Source organism: Ictalurus furcatus, chromosome 2, assembly GCF_023375685.1.
Source record: "Ictalurus furcatus strain D&B chromosome 2, Billie_1.0, whole genome shotgun sequence".
NCBI lineage: Eukaryota > Metazoa > Chordata > Actinopteri > Siluriformes > Ictaluridae > Ictalurus > Ictalurus furcatus.
In genome coordinates this window covers 8859251-8872740 of record NC_071256.1, presented here as the reverse complement: position 1 = coordinate 8872740, position 13490 = coordinate 8859251, and the positions used below count along the sequence as shown (strand labels likewise).

At 38.4% G+C, this 13490-nt stretch overlaps 1 protein-coding gene across 5 annotated transcripts in view; it reads right to left on the bottom strand.

The window, feature by feature from the left end:
- adgrg6 (adhesion G protein-coupled receptor G6) overlaps positions 1–12765 on the bottom strand; it is a 44812-nt gene extending 32047 nt beyond the window's left edge. For 2 of the 5 annotated variants that reach the window (XM_053646654.1, XM_053646643.1), the window contains exons 1-4: positions 12365–12764; positions 9567–9655; positions 2685–3032; positions 81–680 (exon numbers count right to left, since the gene is read on the bottom strand). In XM_053646654.1, the coding sequence (XP_053502629.1) occupies positions 81–680; positions 2685–3032; positions 9567–9655; positions 12365–12366 (1039 nt within the window). In that variant the 5' untranslated portion in view covers positions 12367–12764. Of the gene's footprint in view, positions 1–80; positions 681–2684; positions 3033–9566; positions 9656–12364 lie in introns of all 5 variants that reach the window. The other 3 variants (XM_053646633.1, XM_053646664.1, XM_053646674.1) reach the window with 3 other exon arrangements.
- Between the last annotated feature and the right edge of the window lie 725 nt (positions 12766–13490).

Sequence of the window (13490 nt, the reverse complement as noted above, 5' to 3'; positions counted from 1 at the left end):
GACAGCTTGATAAATAAAACCAGGTGCTTATAGTAAACAATGTGTGATCTGGTTTCACACGAACACACAGGTTTACTCACTGCAGCTGAGACTGGAATCCGTTTGAGCGTACGAGGCCGGGATGTCCCAGAAGCTGTTGTCCCAGTCCACCACGTTTCCCACAGCATCGCAGGTCAGGGAAGAAAGCTCAGAGAAGGTCATGGCTGAACTCCACAGACGGAAGTTGTAGATGAGGCCATTGAAGTTTTGGCCCTGCTTTTTTCCCCTGCCTAGTTCAAAGGAGCCTCCGATTTCCGTTCTCATGCCAATGGAGTTAGAGCAGGTTTTAAATTGGTAGTTGCCTTTGAAGTACACAGCTATGACACCTTTCGTGTTGGACCACGTGATGCAGAACAGCTGCATGATGGACGTAATGTCAGCTAATGTCACCAAATCGCTGACTGGACACGTGACATTGCCGATGATCAGGTCCACGCTGTTGCCGTTGTGGCCGAAGGTCAAGTAGGGGTCTTTTCCTGTGTAAGAGAAGATGATCCCTGATCCTGTCGACGACTGACCGGCGATCTCAAAGCATGCTGTGAACTGACTCAGCGCCGGGATGGACACTGAGCTGGACACCTGCACCACGTCCTTCTGGTTCTGAGGCAATGTGACCTTCTGGTTTCTCAGAGCTACTGCAACTGGAGAAGCAGTGGAGAGTTGATTTTTGTCATAAAAATTAATATAATGCCTTAAAAACACAATCTGTATAAAACACTAAATTGATTTTTAATAAGCCCCAAACAGTGTTTCATTTTCTCGCTCAGTATTATTTCATTGTAAACATTTAGATGTTTATTTACCCTTTTATCCCTTTAATAAACAGCATGGACCAGTTTATCTACACTATACTTAATTGCTCAATCACCATACTTTAATCAAGACTGTGTTATAATCCATGCTTCAGTATGATGATAAAACGCTTGGTATGTACTGTACTCGGTATATCCTCGATGACAGACATTTTATACAGTAGTTCCGCTCAGTTGTAAACGAGACGCAGGCCTAAGAACTAAAGACAATTACTTTGAATGAGGATATATTACAGGACAAAAGAATAAACATGGCAGAAACACAGCGCTTTAATGATATAATGCGGGGTGGATAAATAAATAAAATAATCTTTGCATGAAAAGCAAGGTGATGGGCTGGGGTGAGGTTTGATGAGAAGGATACCAGTGGTGTGTCATGATACTGTGTTTGTGATATACTCGCATAAAGTGTCGATAACGCAAATCAAAACAAAACTTCTAAAAGTAAAGTAGCTGTAGAAATGTATGTGCCTGAGAGCATTGGAAATAATCAGCAATAGCAAGTACTATGATTAAAATGAATAATAATAATCATCATAATAAAAGAAACACAACAACAACAACAACAACAACAACAACAACAACAACAACAACAATAATAATAATAATAATAATAATAATAATAATAATAATAATAATAATAATAATAATAATAATAATAATAATGGACAAACTAGGGCTGCAACAATAAATAGATATAATTGATAATTATTATGATAATTCATTGTTTACTTAACCAACAAAAAGCAGTTATAATGTGAGTTATATTCTTTAACGCTGTGCACAGGACTGGTTTTCAGTAAGTGCAGTAATCAGAACTATAAAGAATTGTGTTATTTTAACACTGGTGAAAAATTTTTTATTCTCTTTTTCAATAAACACAAGAACTGTTGCAATGGGGCAGTGGTGGCTCAGTGGTTAAAGGATCTGGGTTACTGATCAAAAGGTCAGGAGTTCAAGCCCCAGCACTGCCAAGGTACCACTGTTGGGCCCTTGGGCAAGGCCCTTAACCCTCAGTTGCTCAGCTGTATAAATCAGATAAATGTAAGTCACTGTGGCTAAGGGCTTCTACCAAATGCCAATGCAATTACCTGTACAGGAGTTTGTGTAGTTCTTTTGGGATTGTTGTAGCCAAAAATGCTTGATTTTGCTGCAGATTTTTTAAAAAAGTTTTTTGTCCTTTTTTTGTGGAAAACTACTCGAATTGGCCAAATCGCAATCGCAGGAAATTGTTCTGCACGGTCTTTAGCAGTGATGTTTGTTGGTAAATGAGACCTTTTATCTGTACTCATGGTCGACGCACGTGAATCGAAGAGAGCTTTGGCTAAATGTTGTGATGACGTCACATGACGCGTCTGGGCTCTGCTTAAAATCTGCTTAAAATCTGCTTAAAATCTGCTGTAATTTAGAAAAATTGCAAGCTCCTCAGAATACTGTGGAGTTTCCTTGAATTTACATGCATTTCTGAGGTCCTGAGGGGGACTGACAAACAAAGCAACTGATTTCATTTTCAACATAAACGTACATAAGTTAATAGTTTAATAGAGCAACGTGTGTGTGTGTGTGCGAGCTAATCTGTAATGTTCAGGTAACTAGATTGAAGCGTAATCTTACTGCCTATAAGCTTTAAATAACTGAATCATTTATTATTATTTCATTTAGATTTTAATGAGTTATTTTAATTAGAACAGGGAATATTTATTCAATTATCCAAATCCACATCAATCAGTCATAAATATTTAACAGATTATTATGCATTAATAAAAAAAAATTATTTGTCACAGCCCTAGTGCAAACCTAAACAAAAGGAAAAACAAGGCACTTGAAGCATACCTTGCCTGTAACTGATATTGAAGCCTTTCTTCTGGACACTAAAATCAGAATGAAAGGACACCACCATGACATTGGTGCTGGAGTTGAGTGTGAGTCCATTGGCTGTCAGGCCACAAAACTTAACGCTGCTCGTGCCAGTGTTGACAATGACGCTGTCATAGATGCAGCCTTGTGCCTCCTCGAGCTCGAAGTCAAGGAAGGTGAGTTGCAGGACAAAGCCGGCAGGAGCCTGCAGTGTCCATGTACATGCCTGTCTAGAAGGGTAGTCGTTTGGGTAGCACGGCGACGTAAAGATTCCACTGGATGCCGTGAGCATTTCATCGCACTCGCCCTGGCAGCTCAGCACTTCTGGACCAAAATAACGGCCGCATATATCATTCAGACTCAGTTAATAGGAGATGAGGGACAAAGAGCGGACAGAGGGAGATGAATACAGACTGACAGATGGAGGAATAAGCAGTGGCCTTGGACAGAAAGAGACCAGCAGAGAGCAGACAGGAGGGACAGCTGATTATTTTAAAGGCAGAAGGATGTTGTTTTGACCGATTTTATACATTTATATATGAATATGTTCCTGCACGATGATGTTTCTGCTTAGTTCAGTACTCTAAATAAAACTAAATCTTTTTCTTATTACAAAGACTATACATTGCAGGTCTTTTGTCCTGAGAATGAAATTAAAGTGTTGGAGAAATGGCATTATAAGCAAGAAACAAGGTGATGTTCATCTCTTAACTGCACTCTTATATGAAACACTGTTTTGGTATAAGATTAATCATATATGTATGTGTGTATATATATATATATATATATATATATATATATATATATATATATATATATATATATTTTTTTTTTTATACAAATGTGGTGTTTATAGTTGATGGGATCCCTCTGATGGACTCATGATTTCACAATTCTACTGGGCTTTGAGTCAGCCACACAAGGCCTTTCTGGGTTATTTTATCTTCTCCACAGATTCTTGGAGGCTGAGATTAAATTCTCCTCTAATATGTCCTGCTTTCAATCCATTGACATTTCCATCGATAATGTGTAATGCCCGAGTACCATTTGCAGAGAAGCAGCCCTCATGTCACGATGCTCCCACCATCGTGCTTCACTGTGATGTTCTGTGATATGATGTTCCTGGTGTTCTTGGGATTATATGCATAAACCTTCTTTCTCCAAACATGGTGATCAGAATTATTGCCAAAGTGTTCTATTTTTGTTTCATCTGAGCAGAGTGTATTTCCCAGAAGAGTTCTGATTTATCAAAATGATTTTAGAGGTGCATCTCTGTGCTTCTTTTTTATGATTGTGGTGCAGTTCTTTGTGTAACTGCGGCTTTCAGATCGTCCCGCAACTCTTTTTGAGTGACTGCTGCCTTCTCTCTTACTTTCATTATCATTAGTCTGAGAGCACGTTGTGAAATCTTGCGTTACGCACGTGTCCAGGAACTATGGGTGTCACAAGTGCTGATAATATTATTTATCTTACTTGTATTTGAGTTATTGACAATTTGGATTCAATTCAAGTGTCCAGACAAATTAGCTAATAACTAAAAGATGTTAATCCTTAATATATAATAACCTGATAATGGTGGGTTGTGATTTTCTACCACTGGTTGTGCTTTGCAGAATTAGGAAGTTTCAGATATTAGGAAGTTACATAGTTATGACATAGGCTACTAGCGCCACCAAATTGTTCGTATTTTCAAAACATTTTCGCGTTTTCATTTGGACAGAGATATTTTAAGATTTTTTTGGTTGTTTGTAAAAAGAAGGAATAAAAACTATGTTTTCAAAAATATCCATGTATGTGTGGATGGGGTCTTTAAAAATTAGACAGTAGAAACTAAAGTCATTCTACACATTGTGGTCATTATTAAGAACAGCTGATTGGAATTCAAAAGTCTTAATACAGATTAAAACACTAAAGCCAAAGAGCAGTAAGTAGGAAAGTATGCTCTGTGAATTCTGATATATCGTACAACATAGATCAGACTCAGCAAAGATCAAATCTCATAATGTAATGACCCAGATTAAGGGCAGATCTGAGCACAAGTGTTCATATTGAACTAAAACATTTCTGTAGCACTAGGCTGAGAAGACCCTGATGCAAATCCGCCAGTGATAAAGCTCTGGATTTAGTTCAGGTAGAGATCAGGCTACATCTAACCTTAAGCACACAGGTACTGTATATTCACATGTTTTATATATAAATTATGTTTATTTTATGCCTAAAAAATAGATTTACAAACAAATTAGATTTCTGTTATTGTTTCTATAGTAACAGCTAATTCACAGGAACTTGGATGGGGATTGCTTCACACAATCGCATGTAACAAAGAGAAAGGTCTAATTGTTTATACAGTGACGCTTTCTGTAGGGAGGAGATGATCTAACAGAAGTAGTCTGTTCTTGTCTGCTTGCCTTGGCAGCACAATGTGACACTTGTCCCATGCTGACAAAGCATGTCATGCAGTTATCAGCGTCATGAAAAAAATTAAAATAATTGCAAGCTTTGGGTAGCACGGTGGTGCAGAAGGTAGCTGCCTCTGAGCTCCGGGTTCGAGCTCGGTTCGATGCTGACCTCAGCTTACTGTCTGTGTGGAGTTTCTGTGTATGATTTCCATGTGTTCATGTGGGTTTCAAGTGGACAAGCTACGCTAAATCGCTCCTAGGTCCTGGGTGTATTCCCATCCTGAACCTTTCTTTGATCCGCTACGACGATAATAAAGCAGTTACTGAAGATGACTGAATGAGTGTCAGGTGCTGTGTAACAGTCAGTAAGTTTTTCACCATGGCAGAGTACTCTGGACCTTTTTTTATTTTTTATCTTATCAACTTCAAGAAGGAAAAAAAATGTGACTTTAAAATGACGTGATAAACATATTTCAACAAGATTAAATGTAAACTGATAATAATTAATAAATCGATCAAACCGGTTTTTTATATTAAGAATAAAACACTTCAGCACACGCTGACATAATCAACTCTGTGGTGGAGACAGTAATTCCACTTTGCACCAGGAAACATCAAATCAAACCGCTGTTGATTATTTTCCTATAACAGCATACCCTGAACAGCTTTAAGGAGCTTTAAGAGATAAAGGACGAATGAAGCCCCATTACAGGAAGTTTGCTGTTTCTTTAAAATCTCTGACAGAAAGGAAGAAATTAAAAAGTAGTTGGTCCGGATCCGTGATTAATGATTCGCCAGAGGAAACATCCTCCTGCACATGACTCATCTATACACTGAGTATGCCTGAGAGTTTATACCACGGCCCATAAGTCCAAAACACAATAACAAACCAAAATCAGAAAATGCTGCAACAAAACTGCGAATTCAGAAACGTGACAGCACTGATTATGGGTAAGTGTAGTTCCTTTCTGAAAACCATACGCTTGTTGCTGATTAGACATGGCATATAACCAACACATGTTTCCTCTTATGGTAAACATCCTCCAGCTCTCTGTTTTCTGCCGTCTCTCTAAGACTGACGCACACTGTATCCAATCAGCAGTGAGTACATGATGTTTAATAAGTCCCTCCCCTTTCCAGTTGATATGTTTCTGAATTTGCGTTAATGGGATTTTTTTCCTGCCGTGTTAATGTGGCAGATTTGCCATCCACCTTTTTTGTACCGTAATGACTCTTATGCACACTGTAAAAAAAATGTACTGTAGATTTTACAGTAATTTACTGGCACCCTGGGTTTATACATAGTATAAAATAACACATAATGTATGTGTAACGTATGTTGATACAGGATTCAGCTGAACAGAAGGGTCTTGCTCAAGGATCCAATCAAGGCATTTTGGTGGTGCTTGGATTTGAACCCATGACCCACTGAGCCACAACAGCTAACACAGCAGAAGTAGTTAAATCACTGCAGTGGTTGAAGTGTTGTGTCACAGATCAGAAGGTTGTGTGTTCAAATCCCAGCAATGCCAAGCTGTCATGGTTGAGCAAGACCCTTCAGCTCAGCTGTATCCTGCATCAGCCAAATGAGCAAATGTACTGGTTTACATGTCATTTTATACATCATTAAGATATTACAGTACTTTACTGTAAATTTTACAGCAAATTATTTTGGTGATATAAAGCGATGGACTCTGGCTCAGTGCTCTTAACTAGATTTGATGGACTAATATGTATGCTGGAGGTGTTGGAACAGAAAAACCTCATGAAGTTTTCATTATTATTATTATTATTATTATTATTATTATTATTATGATTATTTTCCAGTGCTGAATGACCTGTAGGTGCAGAAGCTGTAATTCTGTTGCTCATTGCAGGGCAGATTGTGGTACAAAAGTAGGAATGTGAGAGAGGGAGGTAGTCGTGGCATGGCACTGGATGAAGGTCAGCGAGAGAATGTCTGATTACAGCGGAGTAGACAGATCACAATCAGAAAAGGTCCTTTCAGAAAGCAGAACACAGTGGAATGGAACCAAATGCTTTTTTCTAAAAAGCCCCATCCAAATGTCCTGGGATAAAAATAGCACTCTTTCAGCAACATCATATATGAGAACGCTTTAATCACAGACACCTCTCAGCAACCCTCTTCTCTTAACTCTCTCTCTCTCTCTCTTTCTCTCTCTTTCTCTCGTTCTCCACATCACCTCCTGTCCACAGCGCTTCATTTATTTTTCATAACTACAGTATTTAATAATCAGGCATCATTCAAAAAGTGGCTATGAGCTTTTCAGCGCATGTGTTCAGGAAGCACCTGGCCGTTCTTCATCAATGTATTCTACAGGACATAACCAGACCACTAAAACACACACACACACACAGGTCCCCTTTGTTTTGGAATTGATGCCAAATATTTAATATAAAAGGCCCTGACAGATTTGGACTCCAGGAACACACCCATACACTAACTAACTATCTATCTACTCTATCGACCTGTCTGTCTATCTATCTATCTGTCTAATCCTAGTGAAAGCAAACACTTACATGACTAAAGAATATTGCAAGTATGTGCTCATTTCATTTGATAAATTATACTTTTTTGTATTTTTTATAAACATTTAAAAGTGATACCTTTTAAATAACACTTTAGTGCACTATAAGGAAGTACACTTGATTTTTTTTGTTGTAAATATTGGAGTATACATATAAAAACAAAGTATATTCATTTGTCATGTCTTAAGAAAGATATTTCAGCTATGATTTAGTACACTGTAATGACTTATTTCTAAAGCTGGAGTCATCACCTGGCAGGCCGACACTCGTTTCTCTTGGCATTGATTTCCACTTGATAAAACGTGATATGTAGCTTTTGTGTTGTGAAAACGAGTTTAACAGCCTTGTAAGTTTAGACTTGTAATGAAATTCCAGCCGAAATTTACTAAGACCGGTGTGACAGATCGTTTTTATCAGCAAAGCTGAACAAGACAAGATAAGTTGCAAGATACATCAATATTCTTCTTTAAATTCAGGTTGATTTTATTAATATGTTTATCAAATTCAGAGACTTTGCATATAAATATCAGCTTGCTCTGGGCTTCTGTGTTTTTCCTGGAAGATCAGACCTCGGAAGAATCAGGTATGATGGATTGCAGCATGATTCTGCTGTTAGTCCGCTGTGCTGTCAGAGTTATGCAGCTCTCTGGAGCCCTTGATGTGTTCTTGAATCACGTCAGTCACATCTCCTCTACTGCATATCAGCTTGCGTGTGATGCTTGGTTGGTGGTTTTAGTGCTGATTTGTTGTGCACATATTTATCAGATTCAGCACACTATAATGTTTTGCACCACCGCCAGAGCTGAGCTGCTCCCAAACACCAGACCTTAACGATTTGGGGGAATTTTCCTGTTCCTGTTTGTTGCTGACTGAAGCCATGGCTGTTTTTCTAGTACGTCACATTCTGGCTTGTGAAACGCAGCTTAAGAGAAGTGTGTTTTCTTTTTAAAAACCCCTGCAGACTTATTTGTCTTGAGATGAAAACTTGGCTACTTCTTCAGACCTGGAAGTGTGCACCTGATTAAGTTCTGTTGAATGTATTATTCGATATTCCGACATATTAAATTGAGAAACTTGTATTGAATCATGTGATACACTAATAGTTATAGCAGTACTGTTTGGGACAGGACATACTGGACTAGACGGTTCCCATTGTTATCAGGTCTTTTTAAAAAAATTTTTTAGCATATTATTATATATTAACATTTAAACAATATTATAAGCTTAGCGCTTTCGGTCCAAGGATGGACAAAGTGTTCAGCATGATAGATAGAACCTGAAAAGTCTAAGATCACCTATGATTGTCCTTTATAGTCTTATGAGAGCAATTAGTTTTCATGTTTAGATCATTTTAATAAATCCACCTCAGCTCTAAAACCCCTGACTATTATCGTTTTGTATTTGGAAACTAAACATGGAACAGGAAGCACTTCTGATCCATTTTTCAAGGGATTATTTTATCAGTTTATCAGTTTATCAGTTTATGAACAGGTTCTGGGCCATAAGAATTTAAAACAACACAGAATCTACTGAACATAAATGAAGAAAATGTTGAAACACAGCATCTCGGCTAAACATACATACATACATACATACATACATACATGCCTTCTCGCTCTCTCTCTCTCTCTCTCTCACACACACACACAAACACTCACACACATACACACAAAATAGTGTTAAAGCAAAGAAACAAGGAAGAAGCATGAAAAATGAAAGAGTAATGAATGGAGTTCATAAAATGAAGCAGAAAGATGAGTTAATAAAATGGGTGCAATGACATAAGCAGAAATCATAAATAAAAATGAATCATAATTACAAACATCCATAACACAGTTATAAAGTTTTACACCTTAATAACATATCCATCACCTTTTAAAGTGATTCAGTAGCTACTGCATTCGTTTACCTGTTCTCGCAATGCAGGTCAGAAACACTGCGACTTGGAGAATGTTCCAGAACTTCCATCTCCACCATCGTCCACTAATGTAGGAAACCCTGTCAGATTTGACAAAAAGAAAGAAGAAGAAGAAGATGATGATGACGATGATGATTATTATTATTATTATTATTATTATTATTATACAGGCACATTTCAGCATATTGTAAATAGAGCATTACTATTCATCAACCAGTGCTCCATAGTTTCAATAAATTGCATGTTGTTTCTATTAAGCAGTAAATAATCATCTGACACATTCACTGCATTTAAACAAATGATAAGGAAACGATTAGAAGAGTCTGTCCAGCTTTCAGAGAACGCTAGCTAAAAAGCATTCAGGCATAATAAGAAACTATTTCCTTTCTCTCTCTCTCTCTCTCTCTCTCTGTCACACACACACACGCACACGCACACACACACACACTGTTACTCAAAGCAGTACAATACCTTCATTCATTCTACCTGTCTGTAATATGTGTTTTGAGTTACGTATTTTTGTGGCATGGAAACTTTTTTTTTTCTCTAGAGAAGAAACCACGACCACAGCAGTGCAGAAGCAGCCTCTTCCAGAACCATCCTTCCACGTTAGCCATAATGATTTGCAGAATAAAGAATTCTAATAGTAGCCTAATACGTACCATGTGAAACTCAATGCATTTACAAAAACGATGCATTATAAAGGCTTTCATGATCCTACAATGACACTGAATATGTTTACTATTCCAGCCCTGGTTCATAACCCGGACTTGTCTGATCCAATAACAAGCGTTCAGCATTGCAGCTCATTTTTGTGGGTGAGTGAAATCAGTGAAACAATTATTCAAATAATTAAAACCACCCCAATAACCAGTTTGAGCGATCTTGAGCAAACAGTTTCCAGAACTATGTTACACAGAATTAAAAAAGAAGCTCCTAAGGGAGAAAGCTGCCCCATGGAGCTCGGATTACGCCACTCCAGTCATTAGCGTACGCACGTACTGGGCCCCAATCCACCGGCCTCCGCTTTACACAACTCATGTGTTCGTACTAAATAAGTGGAAAAAGTGTTTTCATCGGGGAGCTGGCATAATGAAAATGTGTGTATAGCCACACGGAATGCAACAGGATGGGGAAGTCTTTAAAGCAAAGCCAGAAGAGAAATCACACGACTGCAAGGTTAAATTGTTAAAAGTTGCATATTGCAATCCCATAATGTCATGCAGCGATGATGATTCATTTCACAACACATTTATACAGTCAGGAAATCTTAAACAATGCTCTGTTCTATACGTTGATCCTTATTAGATGACCAAAAAGTCAACAACTTTTACCTCAGTAAAACATGCCACCTCTGAGATCATTTTAAAGCCTCATCATTAAACCTGCAGAGCTGAACTCTGGATGATGCAAGTATCTCAATTTTTCATAAATTATTCCTTTTTTTTTTTTTTTTTTTTTTTTACACTACAGAATATATTAATGCTGGAGCACAATTAAAATGCAGTCTTTCATGATTCAATGCCTTTTAAAGATTTGTGACATTATACAGCACATGAAAAACGTGAACATTGTTTCAACTAAGCCTCTTATTACATGCAAATGTACATGAATGGGGTCAGCTCTCAAGGCTCAGCACAATGTGAATAAAGAACTTGATTCATCAGCTGGTACGAGTGACTCGGAAAGCGTGAGCCCTGACATTCACACATCTAAAATGTCGGAAAATATGGCCTAAAAACCAGCAAAGCTTTCCAACTACACACACTTTACAGCGTGCTGTGATTTTCATGAAGCCTGGGAGGAAGAGACAAGCTACCAAACCTACGAATGTTTCACGTCTCAGTTAATTGTCTCTCTCGCCCTCCTATCTGAAACCAAATGACAGTAGCTTTAATCTCTGAATGACATATGACATGCAAATACATGCTCATGATCTCTTCTCATGCTGGACGTCTACAGTCTCTTTACAGAATTCTGACCTTCGTGACTGTGGAGTTAATAGTGGCTCCAAATGCATAATAATAATACTGTAAATGCTTTATAATGAAAAACAAGTTAAAAACTCTGATTTCTGTCAGGATTATGCAAGAGATTTTTCTTATGATGAATGATCTGTGTGACTCAGATTTTCAGTTAATTAAATACAATGAAAGTTTCCAGTAAATGTACGCTTAATATCCTCACATCTGTAAGTGTACGGTTCTACAAAGATCACCAAAACTGGAAATGAATAAATGATGATCATGTCTGAGGGATCTGTCCCACCACACCTCACAACAACAACGTCATCTTTGTTATCTTTGCTATATACACACGATAATTCACGTTATTAGGTTATAATACTGTGATTAAAATTATTATGTATCAACTACTCCAGCAGAAACACATCAGTAGTATTTATTATTACAGTTTTCTACAGTTTCTCTGTAAACATACAAAGAACCCCCCCCCCCCACACGACTATAATGTAAAATAATAATAATAATAATAATAATAATAATAATAATAATAATAATAATAATAATAATAATAACGTATCGTTGACGTTTTTTTTTAACAACCTTTTTAAGGTCATACATGAAGAAGAAAAAACTTCCCAAACTTTGTGTCCAGCTCGCGGAGATAATGAACTCTGCAGAGCGGAGATACTTTTCAGTGTAACACCATGCAGATACTCCTCCAGTTTAAAGCCTGGGTGTGTGTTTATGATCAAACTGAACACAGTGTAGACACTGAGGGAAACTCTCCTGGTGACTGATCAACACAGCAGTATGATGTGGACTCACATTATTTCATTGAAGCTCGTCTCTCCGGACTCTCATTCTTCCTGTGACTCCACACGCAGCTTCCACTTTAACACGTTACCGAGGTGAAGTGTGTGTGTTCCAGCAGCTCTGGGCTTCCCTCCATGCGCAACCTCCAAAATTATCAAAATATGCTACTAAAGAATATTACAGAAAGATCACATTGCCATCGGAGCAGCAAGCGCGCGTGAAGAAGAAGAAAAAGCTCATGGAGATGTAAGTTTACACAGGACTGAGTTAGTGATCCACTGGAGGAAAATCTACACACAGCTCCGCCTCGCTCTCTCTCACTCTCTCTCTCTCTCTCTTTCTCTCGCTCTCCCTTTCTCTTGCTCTCTCTCTCTCTCTCTCTCTCTCTCTCTCCCTCTCTGCTTCACTCCCTGTCTCTCCCTTCTTCACCCCCCTCTCCCCCTCCCCCTCTTTCCTTCTCTCTCTGTCTCTCTCTCTCTCTCTCTCTCCCTCTCTCTCGCTCTCTCCCTCCTTCACTCTCCCCTCTCTCTCCCTCTCTGCTTCACTCCCGGTCTCTCTCTTCTTCACCCCCCCCCCTCTCTCACCCCCTCTTTCCTTCTCTCTCTCCTTCACTCTCCCCTCTCTCCTTCACCCCCTCTCTCTGTCCTTCACTCCCTTTCTCCCTCTTTCCTTCACTCCCTCTCTCTCCTTCACTCCCACTCTCTCTCCTTCACTCCCTCTCTTCCTTCACTCCCTATCCTTCACTCCCTCTCTCCCTCTCCCACTCTCTCCCTCTCTCCTTCACTCCTTCTCTCTCAATTCCCTCTCTCCTTCACTCCTCAATCCCTCACGCACACCAAGAACACAGGAGGAGATCACATTAGCACACAATTAAACACGAGATCTGTATGTGTGTGTGTGTGTGTGTGTGTGTGTGTGAGAGAGAGAGAGAGAGAGAGAGAGAGAGAGAAGAATCCACACTATTTAGGCTCAAGCATTCTTTTAAAAATAGTTTTTAATGTCTACAGTTTTTTAAACTAAAAAATAATTAAAACATTTACATAAAACTTATGTAACTTATATGTAATGTTTTTGGTCAGTGTGGGAATGCTAAAAATTCTGCTTGTGTCAACATCAAGTTTAAAAACTTTATTAATTC